General features: G+C 38.0%; 1 protein-coding gene across 1 annotated transcript; it reads right to left on the minus strand.

The window, feature by feature from the left end:
• Positions 1-967: 967 nt before the first annotated feature.
• On the minus strand, positions 968-10012 carry LOC123624858 (UDP-glucuronosyltransferase 2B4-like). Its single transcript, XM_045533073.1, has 6 exons — positions 9267-10012; positions 7633-7781; positions 5960-6091; positions 3842-3929; positions 2722-2941; positions 968-1451 (listed from the first exon to the last, which is right to left on the minus strand). The coding sequence occupies exons 1-6, from the start codon at positions 9988-9990 to the stop codon at positions 1172-1174; spliced, it is 1593 nt and encodes a 530-aa protein (XP_045389029.1). The 5' UTR covers positions 9991-10012; the 3' UTR covers positions 968-1171.
• Positions 10013-14999: the final 4987 nt, after the last annotated feature.

A 14999-nucleotide genomic window follows, 5' to 3' on the forward strand; every position in this document is an offset into this window, starting at 1 on the left:
GATGAGCCAGAAGCTTGCTGGTGCAAGGGAGTGTGCATTCTGCCTTCCTCTGTCCTTAAAAAGCAATTGTGGCACTTTCCAGTCCCCTTGAGGCAGCTCGCCCAGGTGAGAACTCCAGGAATACTGTTGCTCTCCTGCATCTCCCTGTTCCTTTGAGTTTGTCACAGTCTAGGTGGGTTCTTGGGAATGTTGGTGTGGGATCCAGTAAAAGGGAGACTGAGGGGCTGTGACTTCCCCCACAGGATAGAGGCCTCCGGCCTGTGTGCAGGCACCATGGCACCTGCCATCTCAGATGGAGCATGTGGTGGGGGAAGCAACCCTCCATGGGCCCACAGCCCACTGGTCTGCTCCCAAGAAGCCCTCAGTTCAGCGATGGCCACAGGGCCTGGATTTGTCAGGGTAGAGGGGCTCTCTGACAAATTGGGAGCTGGAAGACTGGCACAGACGTGAACAGAGGAAAAGTCAACACTCCCACCTGCCTCTTCCACCAGGAGCTGAATCCCTGAGTGTTTAGACTCTGCCAGAACCTTTCTCCTTCTTGTTCTGCTCCACAACTTCTTCCCCTGTGACCTCCAGTTAGGGTAGGTTCTGGAAACTTTCCCACATATTTCACCCGGGCTATGCTTTCTTCCTTGAAACTGATTCTTCTATTTCAGATCATCTGGTTAACAATGTCTCAGATGGCCCACTATCCCCCTCCTTCTCTAGTGTTTTTATGCAATTCTAATTATTGAATAGTTTTCAACGAAAGTTAAAACTACCAAATATTATACCAAAATGAAGTAAAGAATTCTGAACATTTACAAACAATATTAATACTGTGACTGGATAGCTTGATGGTCTTCTCTTCATGTATAACATGTGAATGGTAAAGTTTAATAAATACTTTTGGTATAATTTCTAAATTAGAATAGTACATGTCTATGTAAACCCATATTGTGTTTAGTTTTTTTTATTTTCCTCCATTTTTTCTTTTCTCTTCACCATAAAATATTTCTAACTTTTAAATAAGTATCAGATTTTTTGTAAACAAACTTTGATTTGACAAACTAGATTGTGAAAAATCAAGTTGCCACAGGAGGAAGGGAATCTTACATCACAACCTCTTCTTGCTCAAATAAACTGAAGGACTCCCATCTATGAGAGATTACAGCTTCAAGCCTAAATCTAATTATTCCCTTTTCTCCTTCTTTCCTGCTGTAGCAAACATCCGCCAAAAAAACAGACAACACTTTGTGAAGATGAATATAGCAGTTGCCACACAGGCCAGCAGGAACCCAATCACATCCAAAGAGTGGTACTGGAACCACGTGAGGTCATGGGCTGCAACCCGAAGGTGTTTGGCCCCTTTGTGGCGCATGACAAACTCGATCCAGAAGATTGCTCGATCTAGAGGCTTCATGGGCTGATCGTGATGAATTCTTGATAATTTCATAGCATTCTCTTTATACCTGAAAAAAAATATATAAAGATTCCAACACTGAAAGTAAGTTTATGGGGTAACCATATCAAATTCATGAAAGGTTTTTGAAAAGTGTCATACAAATGATTCAAAAGAAATGTCACAAAATTGACATAGAATTTCAATATTTTAATATGAGTCATAATAGACAGCTTGATATTTAAATTGGAATTTTATCATTAAATATATTTTTTAAAGGGAAAATGGGAGGTCAAGTGGGAAAGTTAATATCTTTCTAGCAGAAGAAATATTATGAACCATTCTAAGCGCTGTAAGTAAGCTAGTGAAAAGGCGATCTGAGAATGATCATCCAGGTGTTTTTAAAAGGGAATTGTGTCAGGGTGGCTGAAATGCCTCCTGAGAAGTCTCTCTGTTTTTATTCTATTCTTCTGTCTTCTACTCTCTGCTTTCCACCCAGTACCCAAAATGAATTTCTGTGAAACAAGTGTCATATCATGACACTCCCTGACTAAGATATCCATCTGGATTCTCATCACAGAGAGAATCTCTTCTTTGGTCTATAGGACCCTACATCCTCAGTCACTGCAAAACTAAAAAATATTAGGCCTAATGGAAAAAGCTATTTACAGAACATTATAAATTGTATGATTCCAATCATAGCAGAGTTCTAGAGAGGGTAATCCATAGAGAAAAAAATTGGTATTTCCCTAGGGTTAAGGGTTTAAGGGAAAAGACATCTATGCCTTATGAAGTTTATTTTGGGTTGATGAAAAAGTTCTAAAATTATGTTATGGTGATGGCTTCAAAATGCTGTAAACATACTGAAAGTATTTAAATTTATACTCTCAATACATGAATTTTATGCATTGTAAATTGTATGTCATTATCAAATCTATTAAAATAATGATAATATAAAAGTAAATTTTGAGTAAGAAAAAGTACATTCAGAAATTTTATGAATTGAATTAAAATATTGTATCATTTTTCTAAGTTCATTACTCCTTTCAACTGTGAATTCTGTCTTACTTTCTAAAATTCATCTTTTTTATACTTATACATATATCTCTGAAGTTATTTTTATGTAGAACATTTTTGCATTAATTGGTTATCCATTAAATTTAGAGAGTTTAATGCAACTGTGAAATAACTGGTGAAAAATAAAAACAGGTTTCATTTTGCTTAAAACATGTAAATTCGTTCAAAGTTAATCAACTAATAAAAGGGATGAATCTAATCTTCCTTGCTGACAAGAGAACCTATCTATGAATACAAGCTACCAAAAAAATTAATATACTCACATGGGGTCATTAATGACTGTTTTCAAAGCATTGAGCAAATCTGTACTTGACAGTGTGTTGAAGTCCACTCTAACAGCAGCTCCCTTGGCCTTCATGTGAGCAATGTTGTCTGGTTGATCCGCAAACAAAGGAATGCCCACCATGGGGACCCCATGGTAGATGGCCTCAAAGATGCCATTGGCTCCACCATGAGTTATAAAAGCTTTGGTTTTTGGATGACCTAGAATTGGGTGAATATCAGCAAAATTATTCATTACAAGTTTTAGGAATAACATGAGAAATGCACAATATAGGACACTGAGAGGGGCAATGTACTAGATGACCGATTAGAATATCCATGAAACTTCCTTGAAATTGCATTCAGATTTCAGAGGAAGCAGCACCTACTTTTGCTGGAGAGGAAGGTGAAGCCTGCATGGAAGAAATGGTGTGTGACTGGAGAATGGAAAAATGAATGCAAGATTTCCAGGTGGACAAATGAAAAAGTGCATTCTGGATAAAGAAAATGTACAAATAATATAAAAAGGAAAAGAAAAAGTAAAGAATAAGGTTAATCATGTAAGAACATGTTCTCCTAAAGAAACAGTGCAGTCACTGAGTGTGACATGTCAGGTGTCCAACGCAGCAGGGAGTGTGATGGGAGCAGCACTGAAATCAGAGGAAGGACAGGCCACACTTCACTGTGGAGCTGGTATCACACTGTAATAAGGACTGGGGATTTATTCCAACAGAACACGCAGAGTCACTGGTAATAGAAGAGGTCCTGTTATTTTTCAATGTCATGTGACATAACCTCCTGTGTGGAAAAGGATCGGGTAACATTCTGGAAATAGGAGATAGACAACCCAGGATGCTAATGAAAAATTTTCTGAGAGGCAATTACACCTGAAATAAACATATTAATATTTGTTTATAAACATAAAGAATATGAGTGTATGCAACAAAATGACAACTGATACACTTTATTCTTACCCACCAGGACTAGAAAATAAATACAAAATATGTAGTTTTGTTTTTGAGTTTTCCAAAATAAATACTCACTATGTTAGTTGCTGTTGACCTACTATCACTCTTATTGGCTGCTAGTTATATATTCAGTACTTTTTCTCTATTAGCTCACCAAGAAGGTCATTCTGGGGCAACCACTTGTACAGCCGAGTATTGGGTCCTAAGGTATCTGGTTTCTTGCCATCAAATCTCCATAGAACCTGTTAGGGTGAAGAAAATACCTTGTTCCATTGGTGGAACTCCAAAGTTATGTCAGGTAAAACTCTAAAGGGGTTATCAAACATCTATCTAGTTAAACCCCTTCCATATAAAAGATGAAGAAATGAGAACAAGGTTGTTAAGTAATGAGAACTACTAAAACTCTGAGGTAAATAAAATAACCAGATTTCATGGGCATAGTGTTATAATTAATTTTGTATATAAGATTTCTAAGCAATGTAGACAAATGATATTTTTAATGGTAAATTCAAATATTTAAGAAATTGAAAGTAAACATAATTCTAATATAAAAAACATGCATCAGTAAAGATTTTTCCTTTGTTTATGTATTTTATACTAGCTGTCATCTTCTACATTTAATAATAATATTTTTATTTCCTCTTTTAAATGTTTTATTTTTAATTATTTTGGACACATAATAGTTGTACATATATGTGAGGTCCGTGTAATATCTTCATACAGGGATACAATATGTAATAATCTAATCATGGTAATTGTGGTATCTATCACCTCAAGCATTGGAGGGATATGAGTTCAAGTTCATTTATATATACTTGTTACATAAGTAATTTCTTTACAGTTTGACATTATTTGACTTACAAAAAAATCTATAAGATGAGCTATGTGTGAGAAAGTTTCCAGTGCTGCATTGATACTTTGCATGACTACTGTTAGAAGTTGTTAACACTTCTTCCAAGAAAATTTAAGTGGCAATTTTTGACAAGAAGTCAGGGTATTATCACTATTTTGAGTTTTGGAAATTCTTTCAGTGTAGAAAAATAGAGACAGTGGGCAATTTATGAATAACAACACAGCTGTTGAAAAAGCCTAAAATTGTATTTTGCTAGATTTTGCTTAATAGATCATTGACACATAGATGATAGGCTGCAGCAGTGATTCCTGTGGTCAGCTATAGCTAAGCCATTTTCATGCCCAGTACCAAAAGAAGCTAGTGATTGCAGAATTCCCAGGCAATCCTTATAAACTGGAGTTTAATTTAGAAATGTTTACTTTCTACTTGCTATGTGAGCATGAGAATAATTTAGAGTTTTTAGCTGAAAAGTAGCAAGGTCATTAGGAGAAGTCTATGTCAGATGGAAAACTGAAAAGTAATTCACAAATACACATAGACTGCAAGTGCATTCTGTATATTAGAAAATAAGTTCTTATTGTATTTTATGAAGGCAGCATGTGAACCTCTTCCCATTCCTGGCTTCATTCTGATTGACTCCTTCCTTTATTCCATTCTCCTTCCTCAACAGAAGGAGCTGTTAACCTAGTGGTGAGATCAGAGTCTTTGTGGGGCTACATTATATAATGCACAGGTTCTGCCCTAAGGGCAGGATCCCATCTGCATCTTTTCATTAGATCAGGGCCCAGTCCAGAAAGGCAGGCAAGTTTTTCTCTTTCTGTAAATCTACTTGCCTAGGTGGATACCTAGAGTAGTGATTTCTCAGCCCAATCATCCTTTCTCTGAATAGCAAACTGAACAGCACACGAAATAGGCTTATTCCAAATTTATAGGAGTTACAAAAGGTCAGATCACATGGGAAGCCTAAACTGCAATGCAGTGCAGACAATTTTCAATACCTGCTTATTGTTTCTGTGCTACTGCAGATACTCACTAAAATTTAACTTTTCTCTGATAATATCTGTAGTGTATACTGTGCCCTCAGGAAGTCTGCTAGCAATAGCATCAAATGACAGGGCAGAATTGGGTGATTTCTGTGCACATGCTTTCAATACCCTGATCATACCAAAACTTCACTGCACCTCTTCAGTATATTTGTTATGATCACACTGTTAAAGTCAAAGTTATTATAAATGAAAACCCACCTCTTTACTATTGTAGCTTTTTCCATGTATATTTTAGTTTTTGAGCTGATATCTGAGACAATTAGAGCTATCCTAACAGTTAACGCTTTGGAACAGAAAATTTCTGCAGCTGTGCTCTTCACAAAGTTTAGCAGAGTCATTCAGTAGCTGTCCACCATCAGGCACTTTATCTAACCTTTTGTGGGATCTGGGCAAGGGCTGAAGCAATCACATTGGCCCTTTCTTCTGTCATGTTACTGATCATGGACCCCAGAGAAAACACCACAACACCATTTTCTCCAGAGCTCTGGACAAAGTCTTCCATCTCCTGTGAAGAAAGAATGTGGCCATCACAAACAGGTATCAGTATAAGAAACATACTTGAAAAGATTGTTAAAAACATCTAAGAGGAGAAAATCAAGTATTATTAAGAATTATTAGAGTAAGGGCTATTTTTTAACTGAGGTAATCACTAAGATTATTTGGAAAGAAATGTGTATTATGAGATAGATGGCTTCCATTGTGGACATTTGTGCAAATATGCGTTTGCATGTGTATGCATGTATGTGTGTGTGCGGGAGGAAGAAATGAAGTAGAGCTATTATAATGTATTTCAGAGAGATAATGTTAGAAAATACTATACCCAGACTCTTCATTTATATTATTATATTTACTAATATAGATTATTAAAGGCAGAATCACTTGGCTTTAATTCTATATGGTTGTAGTTCTAAATCACTATTGTTCATTTCAGGCATTTTTTTGTAAAATATTTTTAGTTTGGAGCCATTAGAATCATTCTCTGATTATGACAAGGAGGAAATCTTAGTAAGAGTTGGGATGATTTTATATCTATATTTCTTTAGTTCTATAATCTTTTAAACCTCACATAAAGTTTGTTAGAGTTTCCAAGTCTTTTTCCCTAAAACACACACACACACACACACACACACACACACACACACACACACACACAAAGGCATACTCACTAAATAGCTGAAGGTTAAGAATCACTGATATTCAGGATTATGATACTTTGGTTTGGAATTTTAGTGAAATACCCCAAGGATTTCATTAATAATACAGAATTTTACGGTATATAGTTATATAGTTGAATGATCACATTTCTTAGGTTATTATGTAGATATGAGGCAATTTTAATCCTGAAATTACACTGTTCAGTTGATGTGCTATTTATAACCGGCTGGGAGGGACTGTCATCATCCCCTCCCTGTGTCCCACAGAGAGCACCTTTGCCACAATGGACAGAATCACCAGGCCAGTTTTATGTTGGTGCTAATAAGAAGGTAGACAAAAAAGGTCATATAATAGTGCATAGTGCACTAAAAAATCTTGCTTTTCCTTTAGTCTTAAATGTATGATATTAAAGTAAAATATATTTGGTTCTTATGTTCCATCATAAGGAATATTATTTTATATGCTGGCAGAATTCTTTTGCAAATTAAATCTAAGGGTACTTTTCAGATGCACCTTGTAGAATTTATTTGGTCTATATAATATATGCACTGTACATTTTCTCTGTGCTTCTCTAATAGGCAATAATGATGTTGAGACAAAAGTTTCCCTGGGAAGCTTTATTGAGGTATCCTATAGACTTGGCCTAAGGCAGGAAACACCTGCTCTGATAACGTAAATCATCCCTTTTATGCTCTAAGAGGTAAACTCTGGGATCTCAGTGAGGAATGATTTCAATGCTGGAGTGAAACAAGTAAATATTAAGTTTTCCTGTCAATATTCTGGGGATACCTTTATACTGGTGAGGAACAGTGTTTCATTTAAGCTGGAAATGGTGAAGAGCCTCAACTCTTACAATAATAAACAAAACAAAATAAATAGGAATATGTTCACCTTAGGCAGGGGTTTGGCAGGTTTGCAATGGTGTCCTCCAATGAAATCAAAATTTGGTAAGAGTGGGCGAGGAAAATCAAAATCCCAATAGTTTCGAATAAGCCACATATCAGCTTTATTCATTGTCTCATAGAACGTAGTGGATCTGCCTGAAGAGGACGAAGGAAAGAAAACATCGATGACACAAGAGAGTTGTCATGACAATATAAAATTATTTTCCTGAAAGAAGTTGCAATAATGTAGCCAAAGATAGATGAACTGTTTGAACTTTGATAAAAGAAATACATACACATATCAAGACACAGGAATAATTTAATTCACATGTGCTCTATATGTTGTTCATCTGTGTGTATAACGAAAGCAAAGTGTTAAGAGAATTTTTAGAGGAAATATGTCTCTAACACCGGATCATTATATTCATGGTCATCAATAATTAATAATATAAGCCACTGTGGAATTACCCATGCATTTGTTTATTTTCTAAAGCTGAAGTAGTAACAAATATACATTTAAGCGACTCTTTGAATTCTACTATCAATTAACCCTACCAATCCACAAAAAATTCCTTCTAATAAGGAATCAGTTTAATTTCTACAATTTATGAAGCTAGTCCCATGATCCTTGCTTCTCCAAGTGTATCAAGAGTTTTTTGAATATATGGTTGAAATCCTAGGACCTACTACTACTTTTGATTCATATGATGATCTTAAAAATGTTAGTATTTTAATAATAAATATATTTGGCCAGGCCTGGTGGTTCACACCTGTAATCCTAGCACTCTGGGAGGCTAGGGCGGAAGGATTGCTAGAGCCCAGGAGTTTGCAGTTGCTGTGAGCTAGGCTAATGCTGTGTCACTCTAGCCTGGGTGACAGAGTTAGACTCTGTCTCAAAAAAAAAAAAAAAAATACTACTACTAATAAATATATTTGCGAAGAACAGCTAAAAATTTTCAGAAATTATAGAAATGGATAGCTTTTGCTACCCCTTCATTTGGATCATATTTTACTTAATTTAGTTATATAATTTAGTAAAATAGAGACACAAACTTGGATGTTCACATATCCGTAAGATTTTAGGCCTTAAAACAGATAATCTCCAAGCCCTAGTGAAGGAACATAGAAATGTTGGAAACCTCAAATTTTAGATGTCCATTTCTGAGATAGACCCATCTCTTAACTGTCAAGGAATCCTTCTGGTTATATAGAAAAAATATTTTAATTTCTAAATAAGGAAAACAAGGTACACAAGGAGAAACATTGATGGTTGTGCTAGAAAAATGTATAACTCCTCAATCTACACATCTGCCTTCATCAAGGTTTTTCTTGATGTGTCTATTAACTTGTATAGAGATGAAAATAATGTATGGTATAGTAGATATGAGATTGTTTAAAAAATCCTAAGTGCTTTAGTTTGTACATTTATGACTTCATGGAGTGTCCTGTATAAATTATGGCCACAAGGTTCTAACTGATCTTATAATCTTTCCATAATATTTGTGAGATTGATAGGTCATCTATATTTTCATTTTATAATTGCATTTATGAAACGTATACTCTTCTGACTTCATATGGATACAAGCTTGCCTTCCAAGGTACAAGTAGGAATTAATAACCACCAATTAAAAATGTACTCACCTAGTACTTCAAGGTACAACTGATTCCACTTCTTCACATCATATCCTTGGAACCAAAAGTCATAATAAAGCACATATATCATATTTTTTACCCTCTCAATGAATGACATTTGATCACTTAATTCTGATGTAACTACAGGTACATAGGAAGGAGGGAATAGAAGTCCTCCACCATTCTTCTCAAATATGTAGCCAGGAGAGAAGCGGAGACTATACACAAGGGGTATTTTAAGTATCTCAGCCACCAGTTCACTACAGAAACCAATGCCATCTGCAAGAAGGACATCAAACTTTGACTCTTGTAGCTTTGTCATAAGTTTCTTGTTTAAAACTGCATCTTTACAAAGCTTTCTCACAAGTTCAGAAAATCCCCACATGATTTCTTCCATTTGTGAAACATGTGACCAAAATGTGTCTTTTGAAGGATTATATATTGCTCTATGGAACAGTTGCATTAAAAAACCATCAAAATCATCTTTACTTAAAGATGTAGGATAAACTTCAAATTTAATTGCAGATGTTTTGCTGGGATCAATAACAATGGATGCTGAAGATGCCAGTACAGTCACCTCATGTCCTCTCTGGGCAAGTTCATCCAGGATTGTCTTCATATTCATCCAGTGGCTGTATTCTGTGGGCCACACCAGCACCTTCCCACAAGTCCCAGAGCTAAAGTAACCACTCAGTTGTATCAGCAGAAGAAGAGAAGTCCATCGCAGAGCCATCCTGGTGCAGGGCAATGCTTCTTCTAAAAGCTGCTGTTCTCTTCTGCCCTTTCTCATGCTTATAGGCAAGCATAAATCAATCGAGTTAAAATTTAACTCCTACGCTTCAAAGTAGGTACATTAACTGAACAGTCTGAGCATGTGGTTGGCAAGTGGACATACCAAAGTTAGATGAGTTCATGTTTACTCAAGTGTGTTTAATGTCCCCTTTATGTTTATAAGTGCATTAATCCAGCTAATTTTGATGACCTTTCATGTGCAAGTAATCTGTTTTATGTAATGTGTTTTTGAATAGTGTCAAAAATTGTTGCAAATGAGAGGCTCCTTCGTGTGCAGTCCCTTGATACAGAAGTAGAAATATAGCAATTATGTAGTTGAGTGAGTATTTCTTGAATATTATGGTTCAAAGATTTGTTTTTGTAAAACTTTGTCAATAGGTAATGTATATACCATATGTTTCCTAAATGTTCTCATAGAATTGCACATCCACTACAGCAAATAGTTTTATCTCCCTAAAGGAAACCCTGTGCACCTTAGCTTTTATCTCCCCACACTGCATTTCTCCATCCCCCCTGCCCCAAGCAACCAATAATCTGATTTCTGTATCTATAAATTTTCAATTTCTGTACAATTTGATAAATGGAATCATAACTGTGTGGTCCTTCACGAGTTGCATTTTTCACTTAGCATAATATTTAAAAAGGATCATGCATGGTGTCCCTCATATAGAGGCTTCATTCCTTTTTATTGCCAAATAGTATTCGATCACATGGATATACACAGTTTTTTATTCACTTATCAATTCAGGACATTGATTTTGTTCAATTTCATTTCTTAAGTCTAGTAGTATTTTTTTTTTTTTTTACAAATGTAAGCTGTACTGTTAAGTGCATATATATGCATAACTGTTATATTCTTTTTGATTGGTTCCTTTTATCATTTTATAATGACCATCTTTTCTTTTTATGCTGTTTTTGATTTAAAGTCTGTTTTATCTCATATAAGAATAGCTAATCCTGTCTGATTTTTATTTGTTTCCACTTGAGTGGAATATTTTATTCCACCCCTTTATCTTGAGTGTATGATACCCTTTACAATATAAATGGGTTTCACGGAGACAGCAGATATATGGGTTGTGATTTCCTTGTCCATTCTCTCAATCTATACCTTTAAATGTGCCATTTAGTTCAGTTATATTTGACATTAATATTGATATGTGAGAATACTATTCCAGTAAATATTAATTCTGAAATAGTTATTCTTTATTCTCCCTTGAGTTACTGGTTTATAGGAGCTGTGTATTTTCCCTTTTCAGTTTTACACTGGTGCATATTGACAATTTGTTTTGGTGTTTAGAACACTTTAGAGCATGTTTTGTAGGGGTAGGTCTACTGGTGACAAATTCCTTCAATGTTTGCTTGTCTGGGAAATATTTTATTTCTTCTTCATTTATGAAGCTTGTTTTGCAGTATACAAAACTTTTGGATTATGGTTATTCTATTAGAGAATACAGAATAGGTGTAGAAAAAAATTTGAAAAAATTTAGCACTCTTTCATGATAAGAACTCTTAAGAAAATAGGCATAGATGGATCATACCTCAATATTGTAAAAGCCATACATGACAAACCCACAGTCAACATCCTACTGAATTGGAAAAACCTGAAAGCATTCCTACTTAGAACTGGAGCTAGATGAGGTTGCCCATGGTTTTCATTTCTGTTCTACATAGTGCTGGAAGTCCCAGCACGAGCAATCAAGCGAGTGAAGGGTATTCAAGGATATTCAAATAGAGAAAGAGGTCAAACTATCACTCACTGATGACATGATTTTATAGCTAAAATACACTAAGATTCTGCCAAGATACTCCTGGAATTGATAAATAATGCAGAAACATCTCAGGCTACAAAATCAATGCACACAAATTAGTAGTAGCATTCCTTACACCAACAATATTCAAGCTGAGAATGAAATCAAAGACTCAATAACTTTCAAAATAGCAACATACAAAACAAAGTACCTAGGAATATATTTAACCAAGGAGGTTAAAGACCTCTACTGGGAGTATTATAAAACACTAAGGAAGGAAATTGCAGAGAATATAAACAAATGGAAAAACATATCATGCTCATGGATTGTCAGAATCAACATTATTAAAGTGTCTATACTACCCAAAGTGATATACAGATTCAATACGATACTTATATAAGTACCAATGTCATTTTTTGCAGATCTAGAAAAAATAATTCTATGCTTTTTTTTTCTTTATTTTTGACTGACTGGATTTATTCAAAACTGTATTCTTCAAGCCCTGAAATTATTTCTTCTGCTCAGTTTAGTTTGTTGTTAAAACTTTCCACTGTATTTTGAAATTCCCTAAATGACTCACATTTCTGAGAGTTCTGATCATATTTTTAAAAATGTATATTATTACTAAATTTTTAATTTAGGTCCTGCATTAATTTTTTTTTTTTTTTGAGACAGAGTCTTGCTCTGTTGCCCGGGCTAGAGTGAGTGCCGTGGTGTCCGCCTAGCTCACAGCAACCTCAAACTCCTGGGCTTAAGGGATCCTACTGCCTCAGCCTCCTGGTTAGCTGGGACTACAGGCATGTGCCACCATGCCCGGCTAATTTTTTCTATATATATTTTTAGTTGGCCAGATAATTTCTTTCTATTTTTAGTAGAGACGAGGTCTCGCTCTTGCTCAGGCTGGTCTTGAACTCCTGACCTTGAGCGATCCACCCGCCTCGGCCTCCCAGAGTGCTGGGATTACAGGCCTGAGCCACCGCGCCCGGCCCCTGCGTTAATTTTTTATTACTTTTTATTGGTTTTCAAGCTTCTTATCAAACCTGTTGATCTTACTTGTGATACATGTTTTCAATTCCATAACTGACATTTCTAAAACTCCTTTTATGTTGCAGTCCCTGGCTGGAGGCCTAGTGCAATCATCTGGGGGTGTTGAAACAGCCTGCAGTTAGGTATTCCCAGAGCAGTTATCCTGGCTTTTTTTTTCCTGAAACCTCTTTCCTCAGACTAAACACATAGGTTTGGAGTTCACCTGTTCTCCACAAGGATTTCTGTTGCTCAGTGTAAAGGAGAGGTAATCTGAAGTTTCACTCATGCTGGTAGGTACTAACTGTGGTGTTGCTAGAAATTCATATCTTTTGGACTTCAAACCCTTGGCAGAGTGTTCAGCTGCCAGTGTTGGTGGACTAGGTTAGATAGCTCCCAGTTCCCAGGACCCTAGATGCTGTGCTTGAATCCTGGGGGGACTAGATGGATACCAAGCTGGCAAACTTGGTCTCAAATCTCCTGGGGTTCAGGTGCTGGCTGTGATAGTGATGGGCTGGATGATCTCTTGCTTCAGAATTATATTCAAGCAAGAGAAAGGTAGATGCGCTGGGTGCCTGGGACAGAAGAGGTGGGCACCTCTCGAAGAGGTTAGCAGACGCAGGCAGCTGTGGGATGTAGAAGCTGCTTTCAGCTTTCTCTCTTGGCTGTGTCATGAGTCTCTGTCCTTCAGGATCACGAAAGCACCCAGATTCCCAGCTCCCGCCATTGTCTAACTGCAGCAGAGGTGCTGGATTCACCTCAACTTCCTGGCTGCGAGGCTACCAGACTGGCTCTTGGTTGTGGCTGAAATGCCCTAGGAGGTGAGGTGTAGTCATGCCAAGTAATTGCCTACAGGGGTGGGAGGCTCCTCGCAGAAGACACAGGGAGCTGGGGGAGAGAATTGGCAACCCCACCTTCCGTCATGGGGGGTAGTAGTTTTTGACCTTGTGGCACACAAAAGCACTTTCTGTGGCTTCTTAGAGGCACACAAGTGAGTCCCAAGCTCCACGGAAGCCTGTGTGTGGTAGGTGTTCTTTTAGAGGCAGGGCAGCTACTTCCAAGGGCCTCTGCCTAATTATCCCCTGCAAAACACAGAGCAGTCCAGAATGGAAACATCCCTTCAGCTGCATATGTCTGAACAGCAGTGGCCAAGAGAGGGGAGGAGGAGGAGAAGGCCCAAAGTGGTGGGGAGCTGGTGAGCTGCTCCTCTTTGCATTTAGGGATCCTCTGGCGTAGTGCACTCTTCTCTCAGCTGAGAGTAGCCTGGCCTACACGCCCAAGCTCCAGAAGATCTACAGTTCCCCCAGGTGCCACCGTTCCCCAAGGCTGTGTGGTCTGAGTACGTGCTGAATAATGGGGCCCTGTCTGTGGACTGAGCAATGTAGAGACCCAGGGCTGAGATTCCCAGGTCAGGACTGCTAGTGAAATACTGCCTAGCCATGAAAGAGGGGAAATGAGCCTCACCCTCTGTGCAGAGCTCAGGCACAGTGAGCAGAGTACTACTGGGGATGTTCCCCCCAATTCAAGGCCAGAACTGGCCATCCCATGGCTCGCCTGTGCCAACAGCTCACACTTGGGAGCCGAGGCAGCTATATCCACAGAATTGGGTCGTTGGAAGAGGGAGGTTCTTGTCTCCACATCTCTTCTTGGGTTCTGGCGCTGCTTCTGCTCTGGGGTACGGTCACTCTCCTGCCCTATAGACTTCTCTGCACTCATGTCTCTACTGGTAGGGATGCAGACAACTTTGCATCATGAGCCAGAAGCTTGCTGGTGCAAGGGAGTGTGCATTCTGCCTTCCTCTGTCCTTAAAAAGCAATTGTGGCACTTCCCAGTCCCCTTGAGGCAGCTCGCCCAGGTGAGAACTCCAGGAATGCTGTTGCTCTCCTGCATCTCCCTGTTCCTTTGAGTTTATCTCATTCCAAATGGGTTCTTGGGAATGTTGGTGTGGGATCCAGTAAAAGGGAGACTGAGGGGCTGTGACTTCCCCCACAGGATAGAGGCCCCCAGCCTGTGTGCAGGCACTATGGCACCTGCCATCTCAGATGGAGCATGTGGTGGGGGAAGCAACCCTCCATGGGCCCACAGCCCACTGGTCTGCTCCCAAGAAGCCCTCAGTTCAGCGATGGCCACAGGGCCTGGATTTGTCAGGGTAGAGGGGCTCTCTGACAGATTGGGAGCT

Source organism: Lemur catta, chromosome 19 (assembly GCF_020740605.2).
Source record: "Lemur catta isolate mLemCat1 chromosome 19, mLemCat1.pri, whole genome shotgun sequence".
NCBI classification, from domain to species: domain Eukaryota; kingdom Metazoa; phylum Chordata; class Mammalia; order Primates; family Lemuridae; genus Lemur; species Lemur catta.